The sequence below is a fragment of the Lampris incognitus genome, chromosome 16 (genome assembly GCF_029633865.1).
Source record: "Lampris incognitus isolate fLamInc1 chromosome 16, fLamInc1.hap2, whole genome shotgun sequence".
In the NCBI taxonomy this organism is placed as follows: domain Eukaryota; kingdom Metazoa; phylum Chordata; class Actinopteri; order Lampriformes; family Lampridae; genus Lampris; species Lampris incognitus.
The window spans coordinates 18,482,492-18,506,337 of NC_079226.1; the positions used below are offsets into that span (position 1 = coordinate 18,482,492).

Here is a 23,846-nt window from a genome sequence, read left to right on the forward strand (position 1 = left end):
TCTGAGTGAGTACAAGTTCCTAAAATGTAAATGCCGCATTTGGAGCAATCACTGTGTATCTCAGATATGTGTCATATGTGTCATTACAAGTACAGTGTAAGAAATACACTGTACCTTTTATTTAAAGCACATCAGGTGCTGTATGGAAAATAAGGGGATGGATGAACAGAGGTTTCTAGAGCTAGTAGATAGATGGTTCCATTGTATTACAACACTGGTCTTATTTTTTGTGGTTTTTGCTATCGTCCATATCAGTTATATCATATTACCGGCTTCATTGTGGAGATTTTGGACACCAGACCACTGCTGGCCACAACTTTACAAAGGCGATTTATGGTGCTGCGAACACAATCCCTAAACCTGTCTTCTCAACAACAACAAAAAATCCCTAGTGTTTTGGTTAGATTGTGTACAGGATTTACCATTAACTAAGATTTCTCAGTTACACTGGCCGGGGAGTTAGTTGATGAGTTCTACTACCTACTTACAAATTAAACCAGGAGGTAATTTGGCAATGTGATCAACCACTGGACGTTTCAAGTAATAACTTTTAATTACATAGTTAAGTTAATTGGGTTGGGGGGGTGCCCAGGTGGCGTGGTGGTCTATTCCATTGCCTACCAACACGGGGATCGCCAGTTCGAATCCCTGTGTTACTTCCGGCTTGGTTGGGTGTCTCTACAGAGACAATTGGCCGTGTCTGCGGGTGGGAAGTCAGATGTGGTATTGTGGGTATGTATCCTGGTCGCTGCACTAGCGCCTCCCTCTGGTCGGTCGGGGCACCTGTTCAGGGGGGAGGGGGAACTGGGGGGAATAGCGTGATCCTCCCACGGGTTATGTCCCCCTGGCGAAACTCCGCACTGTCAGGTGAAAAGAAGCGGCTGGTGACTCCATATGTATCGGAAGAGGCATGTGGTAGTCTGCAGCCCTCCCTGGATCAGCAGAGGGGCTGGAGCAGCGACCGCGACGGCTCGGAAGAGTGGGGTAATTGGCCAAGTACAATTGGGGAGAAAAAAAAAGGGGGGGTCCAAAAAAAGTTAATTTGGTTAAATTGGACTTGTTGAAACATGTCTGACCCTGTATTCTATGGCACTGTACGAGGCCTTTGTAAAGGTGTGTCTCTAGGCGGTCCCGGTCCCCCAAAATGAAGCCGGCGAATAAAGTATCATAACCAATATGCACAATAGCTATAAATATGAGACTAAATCCATACACAGGTTGCAAAAAAAATTTTAAATATTGAAATCCCAAAATGTCTTTTTTTTTTTTTGTTAAAGGCCCAATCTGTATTTTACTTGATCGCACAAAATTAAAACATATTTACAAGTATAATTGAAGGGTATGAGTTATAAATGGAAACTTCAGCCGAGCAATCCAAATATCAGAGGTCCATTTAACATGAAACAGAGATGCCAGCGCTATCAGGTCAACGCCTTCTCTCCCACTAAACAAATAAAACATGGTTAATGTTGTAGTATATGTTGATAAAGACATTTTACAAGTTTGTTCTGCCATATCAGCTTGTTGGCCTCAACAAACCAGCTTCCTCTCCAAAATCCTTACCCGTCTTCTTCCATATTTGGATGTCATTTTGAAAACATAAAACGTTATGTTCTGTGTAATTTTGAGACCTACTCGACTGAAAGTATTAAAATGAGCAACTACGACATGCACGGCTGTGTGTTTGAACCCGATCCAGAGATTGCACTATTTGGGTTTTCTCTTTCCCTGCTAAACCACAGTGTCTCCATGCAAAGCACTAATATGTATGGAATGGTGCTCACAAAGAAAGTAATATCAAGGCTCTGGAAGTCAGATACCGCGCCTCAGTTTAAGAGCTGGCTAACTGAGCTCACCGGTATATTACATATGGACACACCTCAATATGGCATGATGGCCAATCTTAATACATTTTCTGATATATGGCAGCCATTCTGGATCACCTGACCAGCAACAAGTATATATAGTGTGCCATCCACCTCTCTCACTTAGTTTGTGCAAAGACATGCTGTGCTAGTGATGCAGCAGTGCAATTCATTATTTTCTTTAAATACGCCGTTTCTTTTTTACCCTTTGTTTCTATTTTTTTTTTTACATGTTTTTTTTTCTTCCCCTTTTTCTCCCCAACTGTACTTGGCCAATTACCCCACTCCTCTGAGCTGTCCCGGTCGCTGCTCCACCCCCTGCTGATCCGGGGAGGGCTGCAGACTACCACGTCTCCTCCGATACATGTGGAGTCGCCAGCCGCTTCTTTTCACCTGACGGTGAGGAGTTTCGCCAGGGGGACGTAGCGCGTGGGAGGATCACGCTATTCTGTAGAGACGCCCGACCAAGCTTGAGGAAATACCGGGATTCGAACCGGCGATCCCCGTGTTGGTACACAACAGAATAGAGTGTTATGCTACACAGATTGTCCTTCGTTTCTAATTTGTTTTTTTATATGAATTTCTGTTTTCTGTACCGTACAGTACTATGGAAATGAAAAGGAAAATGCCCCCCCCCTTTTTCTCCCCAATTGTATCCAACCAATTACCCCACTCTTCCAAGCCGTCCCGGTTGCTGCTCCACCCCCTCTGCCGATCCAGGGAGGGCTGCAGACTACCACATGCCTCCTTCGATACATGTGGAGTTGCCAGCCGCTTCTTTTCACCTGACAGTGAGGAGTTTCGCCAGCACGTGGGAGGATCACACTATTCCCCCCCATTTCCCCCTCCCCCCTGAACAGGTGCCCCGACTGATCAGAGGAGGCGATAGTGCAGTGACCATGACACATACCCACATCTGACTTCCCACCCGCAGACACGGCTAATTGTGTCTGTAGGGACGCCGACCAAGCTGGAGGTAACATGGGGATTCTCCGTGTTGGTAGGCAACAGAATAGACTGCCACACCACCCGGACACCCGAAATAATTTTTTCACTTCTGGCTAAAAAGTGTATCTTGCTGTGGTGGTCTGCACTGCAGGGTGCTACAGTCAGCATGTGGATATCACAGATATCGGCCCTTCTGCCTGTACAGAAACTTGACTCATGATCTCAACCATGAATCAGACAAATTCTGGAGACTCTGGACCGCCTTTGCACTCCTCCCTGCAGGGACTCTGACCCACTTGTCTGTCCCTGGAGGGTGGTGGCTGACTGCTCTACCTGTTTTGTGGTCTTTGCTTGCTCCCTGTCGTGTTCTAGTGAAGTCTATTCATACTCACTGTCGTGGCTATTTTTCATTTATTTACTCATTTTTACTTTACTCGTTTTTCCTTTCAATATATAACTTTTACATACTGCAGTATCTGTTGTTGGTTTTGGGGTGGGATTTTTCCATTTTGTGTATTTTTCTGTTACCGTTTGTGAGGTGTTTGTGTTTATTCAATTTGAAAATCAATAAAAAAAAATTAGCAGCTACAAAAGTGTTTATAATTTGGACATTTGTTTATCAGCCATTGTCTCAAATACACCTGCCGTAGAAAGTATCCATAAGGACATTTGCCACTGTGGAAATCTCCAGGATTGTAGCTTTAAAGGCACTATCTAATTCACATCGCCTATATAGATAATTATGTAAATACGGTGATGGCTGTCAACCCTGACACTGGGTGGTAAAAGTATAGTACCTGAGATGTTGAGCATTGATGCTTTGGGGTTTTGAAGAGTGATGCTTTCAGTGATTTCCCTGGTGGTGGACACACGGATAAAACTCAATCAGAAAAACATGCACATTTCTCCATAACAAGACACTCCCCACAACAATGACAAGTCGACAGCTTTGCAGCACATAAAACGGCCATTTCTTTACCTGATGTTTCTCTCCTCAAAGAATTTGGTCCGAAATTTCTGAATGATGTGGTCCACCAGGTCTGACTCGGGAATCCGCTTCTCAGACTGTCTGTCCTTCTCAAAGGACTTGACCTGAAGACATAAAGTGACTTTTCTACATACTGTTGTCTTCCAACCTCTCATTATTTCCTCTTTAAAAAACAGTTCAGAAAGAAGCAGACTGCACTGCACTCACAGGTGTTTTGTTTAGAAACTAAGACAGCTGACTACGCACTTCAACAGTTAACAGTTAAAGCTGGCCTGTTTGCTGCCAAGAGCATGTTAATTGTGTTACAGTTCTTTATACCACAGTGTGACCAGAACATATTGAACTCTAGTCGATACTGTATTTCAAGGGTGGTGTACCTTGATATAGTTGCCCTCCTTGTCAGAAACCAGGGCCATGCTGGTGATGCCAGCCTGCCTACAGTGCTCCAGCAAGGTCTCCTGAGACTGGGAACACAAAGATGACATGTGAGCTTTTATCCATGATGCTTTCCCTACACAAGGATGCAACATAGCTGAACTGCATGAACTAAAATTAGTTTTAAAAGTACCATTTTTTTCTGCAAGCATTCACAATTGTTGGTGACAGTCACATAATGTTTTCGATCAATCAATCGATTAATCAATTTTTATAAATAAAGCACATTTTGTACAATGCAATGCATTTAAATGTGCTTCACACTGAGAAATGGAATGAAACATGGACCCCAACCATAAAAGACAAACAAAAAAGAATGAAAAAAAAAAATCAGAAAGTACAATGACAAAAAGCAAACAATTGGGCGTCCAAGTAGTGTAGCGGTCTATCCCATTGCCTACCAACACGGGGATCGCTGGTTCGAATCCCTATGTTACCTCTGGCTTGGTCAGGCATCCCTACAGACACAATTAGCCGTGTCTGTGGGTGGGAAGCCGGATGTGGGTATGCGTCCTGGTCGCTGCACTAGCGCCTCCTCTGGTCGGTCGGGGCGCCTGTTCAGGGGGGAGGAGGAACTGATCCCCCCATGCACTACATCCTCCCCGGTGAAACTCCTCACTGTCAGGTGAAAAGAAGCGGCTGGTGACTCCACATGTAACGGAAGGAGGCATATGGAAGTCTGCAGCCCTCCCCGGATCGGCAGAGGGGGTGGAGCAGCGACCGGGACAGCTCAGAAGAGTGGGGTAATTGGTTGGATACAGTTGGGGAGAAAAAGGGGGAAATTCCAAAAAAAAAGAAAGAAAGAAAAGCAAACAATGAAAATACAAGGCGCCATAGACGAATTAACCCTTGACTGATTGGAATCTAGTGTATCAACATGATGATATGCTTCTCACTGGCTTCAGGATGATAATAATAAGTAGGACTCTGCAAGTGTGTGTGTGTGTGTGTGTGTGTGTGGGGGGGGGGTTAAGTCAGTGTGAGGTATTTAGTGAGCTGGGCTCAGAGCTGTCTCTCTCTCTCTGTTGGAGAACTGGAAACAGCCTGCTGATTTAGTAGTGCGCTGAAAGCTTGCAGAGCTCTGACATGTTTCAGCAGCTAGTTCTCATTTTCCCCATCACTTCCTCAAAGAACCACGAGTCGCATTCGATATCACGGGAGGAATTTCATAATAAAAGCGGCAAAGACGACCACTTTGCACTGTGACTGATGTGGTCGTCTAGAGAGCGGAGAAAAGGGACAGCTAAGGTCCTGCAATGCCCCCCCCTCCCCCTTACACTGTTAAAGTTGGAAAATGAAAAAATGAAAAATGTGTACTAGGGGACACACTTGGCTCGTGGCCTCTAGAATTCCTCTGTAGCAGCAGTCAGTTACACGAGGAGAGGCTTCGCTTGGAACACAGAGAGCCCCAACCACCCGCGGACACGGGACCAGAACGACTGTGTGCCCAGGTTGTGTACTCGACCATGTCAGTGCGTGTGAGTGTATACGAATGCATGCGTATGTGGCAGAGCCCGACTGACCCTCATCGGACACAGCCAGACAGTTTCATCCGACTCCTCAGTCAGACCAACTAAAGGCAATGTGCAGCTACTCCTTCACCGTATCACGTGTGTATGTGTGTGTGTGTGTGTGTGCGTGCATGCATGCATGCATGCATTTGCATGTGTCTTCTTGACTCTCCATCACATCAGACCGCTACACCTTCTCTTTTCTTATAACTTTCTAGTTGAAAGAGAAACTAAGTCAAAGGCAAACCAGTGCCAGAAGGCAGACGGGTGGCTTTGGGCCATATGCCTTCGCTGACCGCATGTGGAAGGGGTTTGCCATATTTGGCCAGTAAAAACTAAGAGTGGAACCGTCTGCGGAGGATGATTTACAGCTTACCGCAGATTCAGTCAGTAAAAAAAGCCAGCATTTGAAAGGTGTTAAGAATAAAGTAGGAGGAGGGAGAGACGGCAGGGAAGCTCTGAACAAGGCTCTCCTCCCGTCATCTTTCCACTGGTCAAGGCACAAGCCAGCAGAGACAGCTGCAGAGACGCAGACACACAATTGTAAGGCGATGTCTTACAAGTCTTGACTAGTTGGAGCGTAATGACCGCTTTTTCTTGCCAATACGAAGTGGAGCCAAGCTTAGTTAGCGGGGTTTAGGAGTTAACAGAGGGGGTACTTCTGTTCCTGAGTGAGTGCATTTGACAATGTGGACAGTTACAGCAGAGGAGAGAAGAAGAAGTTGGCAGAGTAACAGATTCTTAATGTATGCTTAAGGTCCATGGGAGGAATTGGTAATAAGAAAATAAGTTGGAAATTAAGGCAGGACGACAGAGAGACCGAGAGAGAGAGAGAGAGAGAGAGAGAGAGAGAGAGAGAGAGAGAGAGAGAGAGAGAGAGAGAGAGAGAGAGAGAGAGAGAGAGAGAGAGAACAAGTGAAAAGATCACACAGTGAGATACAAGCTGTGGAGAGAGTGCTACGCCTGGTGGTTTGATAGAGCTAAAGGAAGATGAACACACATACCCATACAGCACATGTGCACTCACAAACACAGGGCTTGGATGAGTTTGTCACATAAACATGAAGAATGTGACAGGAGCGCGACATCAGGAATCTGGGAATGGGGGCATAATGGCTTCACATCACAGAGATGAACATCTTTACTTCGGGTAAAGCTAAGCTTGCCATTGCTCTCCAATCATAGTGGGATTAGCCCAAACAACAAACAGTGAATCAATCAAGCTTCACTGCCAACTTGGCTTCCAGATGATTGATGCTCAAATCAGCGAGGCCTAAAACAGCTCCATATTGTCATGCCCCAGTACAGTTGTAAACTCACTATCTAAGATAACCACAGAATCCAGCACATAGTCTGGGTTGTTTACTATTTCAAATTCTATCAGGATAAGCCATCATGTGCTGCTGGCAGACGTAAACTATTTTCCTACTGGCTGGAGAACTGCTGAATGAAATAGTTGCCCTCTGTAGGACGGATGTGGTTACTACAGAACCAACAGCTGAGCAACGTACAAAAAGTCCTTTCTAAATGTAATAGCTGGATGGTTTTGCCTGGATTTTGGACTATAAATTTGCTATCTTTAATTGAATTTAGAAATCAAACAGCCATGAGAACTCAGTTCAAATGAGGATCAGTGGCTCACTGAGACATTAGTGAGATTGAGTGTATGGTTCGAACTGATCTAGAATAATCCTACTCTGTGCTAAATTCAAGATGCAGACAGTAAGGGGTTGTGTGTGCTAATCCCAACAGGCTGCGGCCAGAGTTGTATATTTTGAGCACCGCTATTGTTAATTTTGGCTCTACACTCACCAATTATGTGATTTTCACTAGATTTCTCTGTACAGTACACACATGTTGTGTGTCTACACTGTGCACTTTTGGGATTGTATTTATGATGATCCCACTTTCTTGGCTAGTTCTCTTGAATAGAAGATTTTTAATCTTACTGGGATTTCCTGGCAAAATAAAGTTTAGAATGAAAGACGCCTAAGGAAACATATTCCCTTGAACAAGTCATCTCTGGGCCAATCAGTAAAACAATCTTGAAGAAATTGCAATGGAAGTGGCTTATAAGCCTTACAACATAGCTGATATTCATTAACTACAAATTTAAAGGTAAATGCTCACAAAAGGGCAGGAGATAGATTTTTCAAAAGTCTTCATATAATTTCTCGTGCATTGCCTAGACACCAGTAAATTTAACTTTGTACATGACATTTCAATAACAAGAAATTTTTTACCAAGGTTTCATCACAATGTTGCAACTATCCATCCATTATCCAAACCACTTATTCTACTCAGGGTCGCAGGGATGCTGGAGCCTATCCCAGCAGTCATTGGGCGGCAGGTAGGGAGACACCACTGGACAGGCCCCCAGTCCATCACAGGGCCTGCCCCCACACGCACGCTCCCACATGCACGCACGCACATGGACACACACACACACACACACACCAACACACACACACACACACACACACACACACACACACACACACACACACACACACACACACACACACACACACACACACACACACACACCTAGGGACAATTTAGTATGGCCAATTCACCTGACCTGCATGTCTTTGGACTGTGGGAGGAAACCGGAGCACCCGGAGGAAACCCACGCAGACACAGGGAGAACATGCAAACTCCACACAGAGGACGACCCCCAAGGTCGACTACCCCGGAGCTTGAACCCAGGACCTTCTTGCTGTGAGGCGACCGCGCTAACCACTGCTCCACCGTGCCGCCCTATGTTGCAACTAATTATGGGATATCGTGTGTGACAAAAGTATAGATTGAAATCAAACATCGAACCAGAGTCTTTGGCAAAGAAACCAGTCAGAGACTTTAGGCCTACGACGCTGATCAGTGAAGTGCAGGTCAGCTCAACATCATGATGGGTCACACCATAAAAACTAACCTGTGAGACATCATAAGCAATGTCCGCTGAGACACCGGCACTCCACAGCTTCTGGACAACGTTGATAGCTCTGGACATTGACATGTGGCCCACTGGGACCACCATTACATCACAGGAACTCACTAAAGGCTGAGACAGGGAACAACAGAAATTTAGAAAACTGACTTTATATTTCCAAGTACACACTCAGCTTCAATACACTGCAGTAAATAACAAACCTTGACCTAGTAATAAATCTCATCTGTTGAGTCATTTGATATGCTTTTATCTGCATGAGAAGATACTAAGTCTTTCACATTCTGATGCATCAAAAATTGATGCCTGCCCAAGAATAACTCAGTGGAGCCTAGAGTCACAGTGATCATAGTTATTAACATGTGGCTAAAAGTGGTTGTGTGGCAGACGGCTACAGTAATAAGGCATCATTAAATATGAAAGCCTGTCTGCAGATCCATCATTATAAATAATTATGAATGTCAGAACACTGTGTGCAAGTTGTGTGTGTGTGTGTGTGAGAGGGAGAGAGAGTGCGTGGGTACACATGCACGCACAGCCACATAGTCAGTAACTCTTACTGGCTCTTCCATATTGGCCATGGCAGCGCAGACTTTGTCCAGGGCCACGCTGGCCCCCATTGCAGAGGGGACAGGTGCTAAGGAGGCTGGCCCTTTGAAATCCAGGATCTACAGGGACACAGGATATAGTCTGTTACTTACCAAGGCCACCGGAATAGAGACATAATGGGGTCACAAGTAATCAAGAAACTCAATTACAAAAATTCTTGATTACAATTTACTGCCTCTCTTCAAGCATGTCTCAACATGCCTGGTTATGTAGGATGATAGCATCGGGCAGCGCGGCACTCAGACCATCATTACTGTTGCACACAGATAATGCACCAGGTGTTTTGAGTCGAGAAAATGGGGGGGAGGCAAAAATGAACAAAAAGACGAGGCCCAAGCCAAAAAATTATGGAAAGTGTCCAAACTTTGTGACCATTTTCAACAACAATGCAATAAAAACACAGTGGTGTGCAAGCGTTGCAAAGCTGAACTTGCTTATACAGGCAGTGTTGCGGTCCTTGCTGCAGCACCTCAACAGAAAGCGTCCTACCGAAAATTTAGAATTTTATATTACAGGTGTCTTTCCGTACACCCAAGGTCACCAAATATGCAATGAGAGTTGGGCAGCATAAGAACATGGACCAGAAATAAAAAAAGAGATCTCACCAAGAAGGAGATATCACATTACAATGGGCAATGGGGGGAACCAGAATGTAAACTGCAGGCCCAAGTGAATCTTGTATTACATGTTGCTCTTAAATAAAGCACTTAAAACATACTTTTTTCTGATCCAATTAACTCAACTAATTGTCAGATTAATTGTTAGAGTACTAAGTAACTGAAACAGTCATTGGTTACAGCCCTACACAGATATTCCATTTGGACTGCTGTGCAAACATAAAGAGTAGTTAATGAATAAGAGAGGTGCTGTAGCTGGGTAAGTAAGATGGGGCTAATACATGTGTGTTGTATTAAGTCAATGAAAACGTGCTTAAAAAAAACAAAACAAATGGGAACACAAAAAAATGTTCTTCTCACTGTTAAATAGTGCAAAATGCAAATCAGTAGGTTCAGGTGTTGAACAAAAAAAAGGTGCACAGCATAACCTACCAAGTGATCATAGCGCCCCCCTGCAGCCACAATCTCAGGCACGGTCCGCTTGCGCTTCTTGATGAAGGCGACAAACTGGAAGATAACCCCAGAATGGTGCTGCACCTTATACATCAGGCCTAGGTTGACCACCAGCTACAAGGAGGAAGCAAGACTCAGATAAGCCAAGACCATTTTATTCAAACTCACAGAGAGGAAACCCAGGACGAGGATACTGTGTTCATACACAACATAAAAAAAAGAAAGAAAAAAAAACAGCTCCAATTTTCACAACCCCCACCATAGTGTTCAATTACCGGCAGTTTAACTCCCAGTTTACGCAATAGCACAATAAGCTCCTCCAGGTCCTTGAGGCCCTGCTTGGCCAGCTGGGTGACGGCGGTTTTCTGTTTGGTGAGTGAGGTCAATAGTGGCGCCAGTTCCTGCAGCTCCCCCTTCTGCTCTATGTACTTATACAGTGTCTGCAACTGGGGATAAAAGATGGCAAGATGTTTTATTCTTTTGTTGCAAGTGAGCCTCTCTCTGTCCTTTTCAGATGGTTAAAAACCCAGTGGACACTTACACTGACGGTAGATAGTGAAAGGTTGAAGAACTTTGCCTCCACCTCACGTTTGGTCAGCTTCTCGCTCTGGGACAGAATAAAGATCACAGCAGTTAAACTCGTGTCTACGTTTGTAAAGACAAATTTTAGATGTATCAGCAATAGCCGAACATCTGTAAAGCAGGTGTGCGTCTGTACTGACCATGGCGTCACACAGAATGCTGGAGGCCTGGCTCAGCTTGTCCTCGGGGACCCCGCTGTGGAGCACTATGGCCTTCAGCAGACTGACGTGGTTCAAGTAAATGTGATAGTTCCTCTCCTGTGGTCACAAAGTCCACGCAAACACACATTAACCCTCTCGGCCGCAATTACCGTTCATTGTCAAAGCTAAATCACTACTTGCTCGGCCGGCATTTCAGTGAATAATGACTGTTGTGTCCAGCTGCCCTCTCATCCAGCCTGACTCGCATATTCCTAAAGGGTTTCACACAAAGAGTTGGGTGGTGAAGAAGTTGGTGGAGAGGATCAGAGATCAGCCAGGATCCAGATCAGAGGGGACTGGAGACTATCCAAGAGCTAGAATAGGAAATGGATTGCACAAGGAGCAAGGAAATAAGGGGACAGACCTTTGCATAACAGACTTGTGATGTAAATCAGCAGCTCTGGTACAATGTGATGAAATGTGGCATGAGGCAGGAATGTGAATGGAAAAGCCAACAGAAACAAAGGGAGTAATAACATAATCATACAAAAAAAAAAAAGGAAAGAGGGAAAAAAAACATGCATCGGCGTTTAACACTTACGCAACAGTCTGAACAAATATTGGTGCATGACTTTCCATATCTACTGTCTTTTTGGTGATTGTCCAAATTGTCTAATGACTTTCTTTCGTCTAACATCTATATGATTGATATTATGACCTTCTTACCTGGCTTTTAAGCTCTGTAGACCCTTCTATCAATTCTGTTTTCTCTTCTTTTGTAATATGGAGCATGGCAATAACAGTTAACTGAAACTGAACTGAGCAGAAAATGAAACCCACATGCGACCCCCTCTGTGTACAACCTGCAGTGCAGGGAACTCTTGGACTATCTCTGAGATAGTGAAGATGGTCTCAGCATCGGGCAGCAAGCTGTTGGTGACTGGTGTGATGATGTCAAAGGCACACTCCATCAGCTCCCTCGGGTGCAGCCGGTCCTGCTTTCTGGGACGAAACACACGCTCGATGCTATACCTTTGGAAGCACATATAGATACACACTTAATTTCATACACGTTCTGAACAAAATCTGATGCTCAACCTGCAAAATATCAATTTTCTATTACAAAAAAGGAATTGTTAGGTATAGATTAACAATACATCGGCAGCTTAAACAACTGTCTTCACTGAAATATTTTTTATAATTTTTGAAACGCTTTTTTTTCTCCCCAACTGAATCCGGCCAATTACCCCACTTTTCCGAGCCGTCCCGGTCGCTGCTCCACCCCCTCTGCTGATCTGGGGAGGGCTGCAGACTACCACATGCCTCCTCTGATACATGTGGAGTCGCCAGCCGCTTCTTTTCACCTGACAGTGAGAAGTTTCGCCAGGGGGACATAGCGCATGAGAGGCTCACGCTATTCCCCCCCTCCCCCCTGAACAGGCACCCCGACCGACCGGAGGAGGTGCTAGTGCAGTGACCAGGACACATACCCACACCTGGCTTCCCACCCACAGACACGGCCAGTTGTGTCTGTAAGGACGCCCGACCAAGCCGGAGGTAACACGGGGATTCGAACTGGCGATCCCTGTGTTGGTAGGCAACGGAATAGACCGCCACGCCACCCGGACACCTCCAATTTGTGAAACACTTTGTAACACCACTTTAAAAAGCATTATAAGCATGTGCATTATCATTAATGTTGCTATATCATCAGAAAAATCGGCATAAATATAGGTTTAATCTGTCAATATTACCTCTTCATATGTGTTATATTATTGCGGGCCACAAATCTTGCGAATGTCATCTGAAGGGGAGAGAGAATTGAGAAAATAACATTGGGTGCACATTTACAAGGATGTCGAGTTAATGTAGTGAACAGCGCATGCCAGGCTGCAATCACTGACAGTGTGAGAACACCCGTTTAGTCCTCAGCGTCGCCTGGGGTAGTCTGAATCTTAGAGGTGAGAGCATGTGTGAGCTTGTGTTGATGCAAATAACTCGTGGGTGAGCAAACAAATAATGCCTATGCGTGTGCATATACACCGATCAGCCAAAACATTAAAACTACTGACAGGTTAAGTGACTAATGTTGATTATCTCATTACAATGGCAGCTGTCAAGGGGTGGGATATATTGGGCAGCAAGTGAACAGTCAGTTCTTGAAGTTGATGTGCTGGAAGCAGGAAAAATAGGTGAGCGTAACGGTCTGAGAGACTTTGACAAGGGCCAAATTGTGATGGATAGATGACTGGGTCAGAGCATCTCCAAAACAGCAGGTCTTGTGGGGTGTTCCTGGTATGCAGTGGTCGGTACCTACCGAAAGTGGTCCAAGGAAGGACAACCGGTGAACCAGCGACAGGGTCATGGGCGCCCAAGGCTCAGCGATGCGCGTAGGGAGCGAAGGCTAGCCCGTCCGGTCTGATCCCACAGAAGAGCGACTGTAGCTCAAATTGCTCAAAAAATTAATGCTGGCTATGATAGACAGGTGTCAGAACACAGTGCATCATAGCTTGGTGTGTATGGAGCTGTGTGACCACAGACTGGTCAGTGCCCGCGATGACCCCTGTCCACCACCGAAAGTGCCTAGAATGTGCAGATGAGCATCAGAACTGGACCATGTAGCAGTGGATGAAGGTGACCTGGTCAGATGAATCACATTTTCTTTTACATCATGTGGATGGCCGGGTGCATGTGCATCTTTTACCTGGGGACGAGACGACACCAGGATGCACTATGGGAGGAAGGCAAGCCGGCGGAGGCAGTGCGATGCTCTGGGCAATGTTCTGCTGGGAGACCTTGGGTGCTGGCATTCATGTGGATGTCACTTTTTTTCCCTTTTTCTCCCCAGTTGTACATGGCCAATTAACCCTGTCTTGCGAGCCTGTCCCGGTCGCTGCTCCACCCCCTCTGCCAATCTGGGGAGGGCTGCAGACTACCACATGCCTCCTCCGATACATGTGGGGTCACCAGCCACTTCTTTTCACCTGACAGTGAGGAGTTTCGCCAGGGGGATGTAGCACATGGGAGGATCACGCTATTCCCCCCAGTTCCCCCTCCACCCCGAACAGGCGCCCCAGCTGACCAGAGGAGGTGCTAGTGCAGCGACCAGGACACATACCCACATCCAGCTTCCCACCCACAGACATGGCCAATTGTGTCTGTAGGGACGCCCGACCAAGCTGGAGGTAACACGTGGATTCGAACCGCCGATCCCCATGTTGGCAGGCAACGGAATAGACCACTATGCTACCCGGATGCCCATGTGGACGTTAGTTTTACATGTACCACCTACCTAAACATTGTTGCAGACCAAGTACACCACTTAATGGCAACAGTATTCTGTAATGGCAGTGGCCTCTCTCAGCAGGATAATGCGCCCTGCCACACTGCAAAAAATGTTCAGGAATGATTTGAGGAACATGACAAAGAGTTCGGGGTGTTGCCTTGGCCTCCAAATTCCCCAGATCTCAATCCAATCAAGCATATGTGGGATGTGCCGGAAAAATAAGTCCGATACATGGAGACCCCACCTTGCAACTTAAAGGACTTAAAAGGATCTGCTGCAGAGGTCTTGTGGAGTTATGCCTCGATGAGTCAGAGCTGTTTCGGTCGCACGAAGGGGTCCAACACAATATTAGACAGGTGGGTTTAATATTTTGGCTAGTCGGGTGTTAATGTTTGTGTGTGTGTTTATCCTCCTAGGATGCCAAACAACATCAGGCAAAGGGACAGCCGATGGAAATTAGCCTCTTAGCTGACTCGGGTACATTTACATTTGTTCGAATGTTGATTAATGTACATTGTCCTTTCCCAAATAAACCAAATAAATAAATAAATAATGTGTTTCCTCACGCGAAGGTCATAGGGTAGTGTAACCAACATTCCACTGTGGTCCATGAAGCAGGCCAGCTCGCAACCTTCGTACAATTTCCTGTTTCTGGGGAGAAGCATCGGGGTCTGGAAACGTACAGCACCTACACACACACACACACACACACACACATAAAAACATAAACATAATTCATTACTGCATCATCAACATAAAATGATACAACGCTTACTCTTGGGAAACTGACCCACGCGAGCAGATACAAACGTGTACAGCTGGACACCATCATCAGCGTGAACAAAAATAACCCTGGCACCTGCACAAAACCTCTGCGGGCCAACAGTGCATGTATTGTTCCACAGTTGTCACGGGAGCAGATGGCAATGCTGGCGCTCTTAAAACGGGCTTACAACAGGTCACGAGTCCAAGTGGTTTGCAGTGGAAAGTCAATATAACCTCGTGTTCACACAGAGACATGCACGCACACACACACAAACACAAACAGACACAATAAACAGAGTACTAACCATGCTTCTTGAATATCCTGGCGATTGTTTCGTACACATACTGCTGCAATTTGGCACTGCAGAAATTGAAGCTACCCTGAAGGGGGAGGAAACAAACAGGCTCTGTTAGGGAAATGAAGACGTAGATTAAGCACTAACAGGCCCTCTGCTGTTTCACCATACGAACCAGATGAGAGAGGCACAGCTGAGGATTTGTGGAGATAGGTACAGCCATTCATGCATCTGCAGTGACACCTAAAGGTTCGAGAGTGGAACTATTCTGGCAAGGCTCACTAAATTCCTCTTTGTCAGTGAGGGTACAATCCAAGATATTACTATGAAATGCACAGTGTAAAGAACCTGAGTCACAGCAAACTCAGCCACAGGGACCACCGTATCGTGGTCTTGCTGTTGACGACAGAAGATTGGTGGACTGGTTGTATTCCTTATTTGCCACCAGCACACATGGGCTCACGAGGCAGACCCACACAGGGTCTGGTTGTCACAGAATTCAAGTAACCATGTATGCATTCAGAATGCAGATATGAATTACCTGTATTCAGACCAAGTTATGATCTGAAATACCAGTATTCAAATTAGTTACTTTATAAATTTTGACAGGAATACAACCCTCCTAATCAGCGTCGGCGTTAAAAGGTGGGACTATGTTGTGTTCACGTTTTGCTTGCAAGCAAGCGCAAGCTTCCATGAAGATTGCAAACCGAATGGAAAGAAATTATCTTTTAAAAAGGTAGGCTTAGGCTGCAGTCTCCAACTCAGCAACATTAAAATACATGGAAAACATCTAATTTGCTGCCATAGATTTAGTCTTTGCAATTGTAGTCCATGTATGTCTTTATGCATGCTCAGCTGAAGCTACTCTGAAGGGGGAGGAAACAAACAGGCACTGTTAGGGAAGTGAATAGTAGTTCATGTAGTGCGTTTGTGTCTGTGAGAAGTTCCAGTGTGAACTTGCACTTACTTCCCTGTGATACCCCGTTTCTTGTTCATGCAAAATAATGAATAATAATAATAATAATCCGTCCACCCAGCCATTATCTAAACCGCTTACCCTGCTCAGGGTCGCGGGGATGCTGGAGCCTATCCCAGCAGTCATTGGGTGGCAGGTGGGGAGACACCCTGGACAGGCCGCCAGACCATCACAGGGCCAACACATTCACATCTAGGGACAATTTAGTACGGTCGATTCACCTGACCTACATGTCTTTGGACTGTGGGGGGAAACAAGAGCACCCGAAGGAAACCCATGCAGACACGGGGAGAACATGCAAACTCCACACAGAGGACGACCCGGGATGATCCCCAAGGTTGGACTTCCCTGGGGTTCGACCCCAGGACCTTCTTGCTGTGAGGTGACCGTGCTAACCACTGCACCACCGTGCCACCCTAATAATAATAATAATAATAGCAAGTTGAGGTCAACTAAAAAGCACCCCATAGTGAAATTTATATGCCCTGGTGCCGACCCTGCTCCTAATTAAAAGTAATCATACAGACTTTTAAAAACCACATTTTCAAATAAGCACACGCATATTTCCTCCTGCATGCGTCATCCGTTGGTAGTGCATATTGAGATAATGGCATGGAGATACCAGTAACACCTAAGAATAAGGTAACAATATGACATAACAATCCAGCACAACTGTTTCCCATGTGAATTCTGAAGATGTACTGCAAATATCACCTGAATAAGTTGCTCTTTATTAGTACTGCAACAGCATAAGATACCGATTACATTTAAGGACAGGGTATACAGCGTTCAAACACAAAATACCTTTTCAAAGTATTCTGCTCAACCCTGGATCTATACATCACGTATGTGTGTGTGTGTGTGTGTGTGTGTGTGTGTGTGTGTGTGTGTGTGTGTGTGTGTGTATATGATGCACATATTTCTAAACAGACCGATGTATAAGACAAAGGGTATTGCTGTGTTTGATGACGCTTTATAGGTGAACTTCGCCAGAAAAAAACCCAACTTTTCTGAAGCATTCCGGCCTAATAACGTCTGAGCAAGACAAAACTAATAAAAATGGAGGTAATTTATCAATAAAGCCCACCTCTCAGTTTATCAAGACAATAGAGCATAGAATTAAAAAAAATTTCAATTTTCCCCAGGTTACATATCACGTGATCCCAGTGTGGTGTATCACCGAGTATTCCTGTTTCAATAGCTGATTTCATGCACATATGTGCAGCGACATCTTTGGCAACTGAAAAGGTATTCTGTGACTTTGGTTCCTGACATATACCTGTTCTTCATAATGCAAGTTCTTATTTTAATTTGACAAATGCATTCCAAACTACTCCATACCAGAGCTGTGGTATCATCATTATAAGTACAGCATGAGTACACAAGAACACAAACAAATAAACGGGTAACAATAAACTTTGTTTTCAATCAACTATGAGGGAAAAAAAGCAACCTAGTCAGTTGCCCTACTTTGTGCAGGTCCATGTCGTAGGCGTAGTCCATGACAGGTGAGGTGTTCTGAGCGAACAACTGGCCCACCATGGTGCGGTAGGCCTTGCCGTTGACATTGGCCATAGTGTGCTGCAGAACCTCATGGAGCTCGGATTCCTCCATCTGTGGTGGGGGCAGCAGCTTGCTCTTCAGCAGCTCCTGCGCCGTGGGCCTCAGGGCAGGGTCATGGTTCAGCAGCCACACTATCACCTTCCTCTGGGGGAGGGAAGATGAGGAGAGCAGGTGGGAGGGATGAAGAAAGGGAAATAGAAGTAACAGAGGAGAGGAAAATGCAGATCACAGATGAACAACAAAAATGATTCGTTGTTGGGGACAGAAAGGATGGCAGGTTTTCTTATAGTGGCAGTTGCTGAACTGTGATTCGGGATATGGAGGCAATGAAAAGAAAAAGGTAAAAATTGGACTAAGGACTTCCTCACCTGCATTTCTCTATCGGTCACAGTAAAGTCCTCAGGGAAGTGGATGTCCTCCTGCAAAGTATAAACAGATGAGGTAAGCAATAACACTTCTCAGAGCTCCAACGCCACACCTCCCCCTATTTGTTCCCCAATCTGACCCCGGACTGACCGTGCGTAGCTGGCTCAGCACAGCGATGCGTTCAGCCCCAGTGGTCATGGGCCGGTAGGACATCTCAAACAGGATGATACCCAGGCTGAAGAGGTCCACTTTCTGGGGAGTGAACAGAAGTAGATGAAATGAGTGCTGGAAACTTCCAAAATACCTCAACGCATTATGATTACAGCACACTTGAGATTATGGACAGCACTGACTAACATGGATAAAAAAAAACTAGATGGACACCAATATGTAAGGCTACACTTGGAAAGGTTGTAATATAATGATTCTTGGAGAGATAATGTATTGGAGTTTGTAATCAAAGTGTGGTATTATACCTGGTTATAGGTGGCCTTGGTGTTTCCTTGAACCTCTGGACTGACATAGAGGGCGGTACCAACCATGCCCGTCATGTTGTCTGGTGTGGACGACAATGCGAATATCAGTGAAGTGTATCAGGAGAGAGTATAACAGACACAGCATAGTGACAAATGTCATGAAAATTAATTTGTACTTATGGCACCTGTTGGGTCTGGTTTGGTCATCACGCCAAAACCACTCTCCTCCACTTCCAATTTGTCTGCAGCCTGGGATAATATACACATTAAGTTAAGACCATCAACTATTCTCAGTTATAAAAATCCCTTCATCACTACCAGTACATAGCAGCAACAAAGGCTGCTGTTAATATACCAACATCATTGACACAGCAACTGGGCAAATCAACAGCATCTCTGCAAGGTGGACTCACACCAGCAGTACACCTGAAACCTTTACATGAACTCTGCAATTCAAATCATAAAAGGACAAAGTCAGGTGCAGAGAGTGGTTAACCATAAGCTGACACTAATCCATACCATGTTAGTAGCAGGATGGTCTGTAGCCAGGCCAAAATCTCCGATCTTCACGTGGTCCTGTGAGTCGAGGAAAATGTTGACAGGTTTCAAGTCTCTATGAATCATCCCCTGATAAGAGAAACAGAGAGGTGTGATCGGTCATGGTTAATTAAATACATGTCTGAAAGTGTGCATAAGGGTATGACCCATGTTATTTGGTGGTATATCCTTGACAGATAGACTTGTTAGTTTTAAGGGAGGGTGGAAACCAAAATTAAACATTGACAAAGAAGATCCCTGAAAACACACCTGTGTAAATGTGGTTTCAAAATATCTACATTCCTGGGTAGAACTTAATGAGAGACTGAAGAGCAACAAGTAATATCTGAAGGGAAGTGAGAGTATTTGATTTCCAGTTTGTATCTGGTTAAGATTTCCTGAAAATTAGATGAGTTTGGTTCACAACATACTGTTAACAGTTACTCTTATTAAACCAGATGTGACACATTGAACCTATTTTTTGCTTCCTAATCTCTTTTTCTCCATCACTTTATACACCACCACTACTGCGTCAACTCAAACCTGAAAGCAGACACTGAACTGCCATTCAAACTAACAAAGTTGAATCAGTTCATCTGGACAACGTTTATTGAGAGAGAAACATTTCATCGCCCGTCTAAGTGACTTCTTCAGTCTCAACTGACTGCAGGTACAGTGACATAACAACCGGAAACAACGATCAGATTCATATGCAAATTGCCGTGACCATTAACTAGAGTTACAATGGCAATGTGTACTATTCAGAGCATTTGGGAATGGTTGCAATCACAGCATTGTAAGATGGCGACAGAAGGTCTGTTCACACCCCCTCACTCACTCCAGGCCAACGACAACAGCCCCCATCACACCTCTAGCAACCCCCCATACTCTCCCCCCCGATACTCAGGTTGCACTCAAGATACGTATAGAGGATGTGAGTCGGCTTTTCCAGAGACAGAAGACCAGGAAAACACCGGGTCCAGACAGGTCCCCATTTTGTCTTAAAGCCTGTGCTGACCAATTGGCTCCAATCTTTATACAGATCTTCAACAGATCCCTGGAGCTGTGTGATGTCCACTTCCACTTCAAATGCTCCGCCATCATCCTGGTCCAAAAGAAACCCTCAATGAATGACTACAGGCCTGTCGCTCTGACGTGGTCATGAAGTCTTTCTAACACCTGGTGTTGGCTCGCCTAAAGAATGTTACAGGACACCTGCTGGACCCCCCTTCTGGACCCCCTGCAGGGGATGACGTAGTCAGCATGAGACTGCAATACATAACATCTTGACTGCCCAGCAACATACGCAAGGATCCTGTTTGTGGACTTCAGCCTGGCGTTCAACACAATCACTCCAGAAATCTGCTCCTCCAAATTCTCCCAGCTCGCTGTAACCCCGCCATCTGTCAGTGGATCACCAGCTTTCTGCACAGGCATGAAACAGCTGGTGAGACTGGGCGAAGTCACTCCTGGTATAAGGACAGTCAGCACTACTGCTCCCGAGGGATGTGTCCTGCCCCCACTGCTCTTCTCCTTCTACACCAACAACTGCACCTCCAAGGACCCAGCTGTTAAGTTTGCAGATGACACTATGGTCATCAGACACATCCAGGATGGTGACGAGTCTGCATATCGGCGGGAGGTTGAACAACTGGTGCTCTGTTGTAGTCAGAAAAACTTGGAGCTGAACACGCATATGCAATATAGTGACATACCTGTTGTGTATACTTGCTTGCCTCCGATGTCCTGTTTGTTGTTCCATTTATTTCTGGGGTTTTTTTCCTTTCGTTTTCGTGTTCAAATTTTTTTTTTTTTTTTGTGTGAGTGATGTATGCAAGTGCCAGAAGCTGCTGTGAACTGGACTTTCATTCCGTCCATTCAAACTGTTGACTTACAGGTTGTGTGAGTTTGATGTGAACAGAATCATGTGGGATCATTTTCTTAATTTTGTAATTCAAAGTAGGCCTGGTATTGACTGCACATTTTCAATTGTGTGGCCAGAGTTATATATTATTAATACAATATACAGATTGGACATTCAACATTGACATTGTAAAATGGGTACACTTCTAGAGGTTCAACAGAGCCAAAGTTAGCTTGTCTGAATCACGTTTTTTAGCTAACCAACAACCCAGAAAAGCAAGCAAACCCATCAGAAACACTTCAAAACTTGTAAGAAAAAATTGATTTGTTTGAGCAGGTTAAAGGTGATGGAGCATGGCTTAGTTGCATCTCTGCCAAAGGCGTTTCTGTAAAATCCTACCCCGAGTCAAACCGCATGACAACGGAGAGGCTACAAAAGATTAGTGGTGGGGGTGCAGAAAAATATACTTTTGCCAAATGTATCACCAATGAGGATCATAATGTTAATTAAAAACGTCTTACAAGAGCATATCTTTTTTGATGAACTCACGTTTTTTGAGAGGTTACAGCCATTGCCCTGCCTCAGCTGAATCTGTGCATATGGTACAGCTAAACAAGAGTCAGAGGCCAGGTCCACGAGGGGCTTCACATCTAAAAAAATGATATGACACTAACATCTGGTTTCAGCAGACACACAAACACACATGGTCACACACCTGCTCATGGATGTAGGCGAGGCCATCCAGTATCTCCCTAAAAAGCCTCCATAGCCGGCTGTTGTCCTGGTATAGGCCTTGATCTATGGTGTCTCTTAAAGTGCTCTTTTCACAGTATTCCATCTGACAGGGATGAACAAAGTGAATTTTGTACAAGTTGGACAGAGACCTCTGTGGGTGAACAGATAACATGAAGGCAATGTTCCCATTTACGGCCGTACCTGTATATACAAATAATGAGCTATGAAGGGAGCTCGATCCGAGTCCGCGCTCTCTGTTGTGTTGGTCGAAGGTCTTTTGCTTGGCTCAGCCTGAGAAAGGATGTAGTAACCGTTTGATTAAATGTAGTAAGTAATATGCAGACATGAACATAAGGGTCAGTGATGTGTATGGTCTGACCTCAGATAGGTCATCTGTGCTTTCATCGCCATTGTCAAAGATGATGTCACTTCCTGAGTCACTGCCAGATGGCCTACATGGAAATTTCATAAATGATAGCGATTTAACTAGCTGATATGCAGGAGTGTTTTCTGCTACTGTAACCCCGCCCACCCCTACCATGGAAAATACTCACAAAAAGGACGCACAAAACACATCCTCTTCATCATCCTCATCCTCGCTTGACTCATGTCTACTACATTTGATGCTGGAGGATCTCTCAATGGAGGTGGACCATTCCACAGAGCTTGCCAGGGCTGGGGGTGGCGCGTTGTCCTCCACGTTGTCAGGTAGGCCCAGCTCATTTACCTCTGGCAGAGGCCCCCTTCCTTGGGGGCGCTGGTCAGCTGTGCCCCTGGACTCAGAGCTGTCGGTGAGGCTCAGCACCCCTGTGGTGGGCGTCTCATGCCGCTCTATCCAGGCATTGTAGTAGCGCACAATATTCTCATGGTTGAGACGCGAGAGTAGAGTCACTTCACCTTTTATCCGTCTGAACTGCTTACTAGCAGGGTTGACCTGGATACGTTTCACAGCATAGTAGCAACCGTCTAGTTTGTTTTGGACCTGTTAAAGATAAAGATAGATAAGGGAGGAGACTAAGAAAAAGGACATAGAACTGTGGAGCAGTGGTGAAATCTAGGCCAGCTGCCAATAAATCTTAAAGGGTAATTCTGGTATTTTTAAACCTGGGCCCTATCTTCCCATCATTTGGGGTCTAAATGACAAACAGTGACAAACATTTCTGGAATTGGTCCAGTGTTGAGCGAAAATGCTTCAGCCAGCAGCTGTAAAACAGACTGCAATGTACTCCGTGCGGGCAAGTGCGCCCGTCAAAGTACATCCACTAAAAGTGCTTCACAGAAAGTTGTATCAGTTCATCTGGACACAACGCTTATTGAGAGAGAAACGTTCCATCACTCATCTAAGTGACCAGTTCAGTCTCAACTGACGGCATAACGACCGAAAACAATGATCAGTTTCATATGCAAATTGCCATGACCATTAACTAGAATTACAATGGCAATGTGTACTACTCACAAAGGATTGGGAAATAGTTGCAATCACAGCATTGTAAGATGGCGACAGATGTACTCTTAACCCCCCCCTCGGTTCAGGGATGGTTGTTACCTCTTCACATAAATGGCCTCTTTGACTCCCTGTTCAAATCAGCGTTCCTCCCTATCAAGGATGTGTACATCCTCATCCCTGAAAGAGTGGCCACTGGCCTGTAGACCGTGGAGTCCTGGCCTGACGTGTTAGCTCTCCTGTGTTGTGCCATTTTTTTGGCCAGCATCTGTTTGGTTTCCCCAATGTACAAGTCATGGCAATCCTGCTAGCACTTAACAGCCTACACTATATTGCTCTGTTTGCGCCGGGGGACCCAATCCTTGTTGTGGACCGATTTCTGGCACAGCGTGTTTTGGGGTTTGAAAGTCTGTTGCTTTCAACAGGGCACAAACAGATAT

General features: G+C 45.2%; 1 protein-coding gene across 1 annotated transcript in view; it reads right to left on the reverse strand.

Moving 5' to 3' along the window:
- eif2ak4 (eukaryotic translation initiation factor 2 alpha kinase 4) overlaps positions 1-23,846 on the reverse strand; it is a 45,267-nt gene that overhangs the window by 8,279 nt on the left and 13,142 nt on the right. Inside the window, exons 12-34 of the mRNA XM_056295607.1 lie at positions 22,517-22,944; positions 22,342-22,414; positions 22,164-22,253; positions 21,943-22,065; positions 19,346-19,453; positions 19,012-19,075; positions 18,827-18,906; positions 18,501-18,602; positions 18,353-18,403; positions 17,892-18,128; positions 15,452-15,527; positions 14,948-15,069; positions 12,850-12,899; positions 11,959-12,127; positions 11,096-11,212; positions 10,915-10,980; positions 10,649-10,819; positions 10,353-10,487; positions 9,255-9,362; positions 8,680-8,808; positions 4,179-4,265; positions 3,793-3,905; positions 3,611-3,669 (exon numbers count right to left, since the gene is read on the reverse strand). Of these exons, the coding sequence (XP_056151582.1) occupies positions 3,611-3,669; positions 3,793-3,905; positions 4,179-4,265; positions 8,680-8,808; positions 9,255-9,362; positions 10,353-10,487; positions 10,649-10,819; positions 10,915-10,980; positions 11,096-11,212; positions 11,959-12,127; positions 12,850-12,899; positions 14,948-15,069; positions 15,452-15,527; positions 17,892-18,128; positions 18,353-18,403; positions 18,501-18,602; positions 18,827-18,906; positions 19,012-19,075; positions 19,346-19,453; positions 21,943-22,065; positions 22,164-22,253; positions 22,342-22,414; positions 22,517-22,944 (2,758 nt within the window). The remainder of the gene's footprint in view (positions 1-3,610; positions 3,670-3,792; positions 3,906-4,178; positions 4,266-8,679; positions 8,809-9,254; positions 9,363-10,352; positions 10,488-10,648; positions 10,820-10,914; positions 10,981-11,095; positions 11,213-11,958; positions 12,128-12,849; positions 12,900-14,947; positions 15,070-15,451; positions 15,528-17,891; positions 18,129-18,352; positions 18,404-18,500; positions 18,603-18,826; positions 18,907-19,011; positions 19,076-19,345; positions 19,454-21,942; positions 22,066-22,163; positions 22,254-22,341; positions 22,415-22,516; positions 22,945-23,846) is intronic.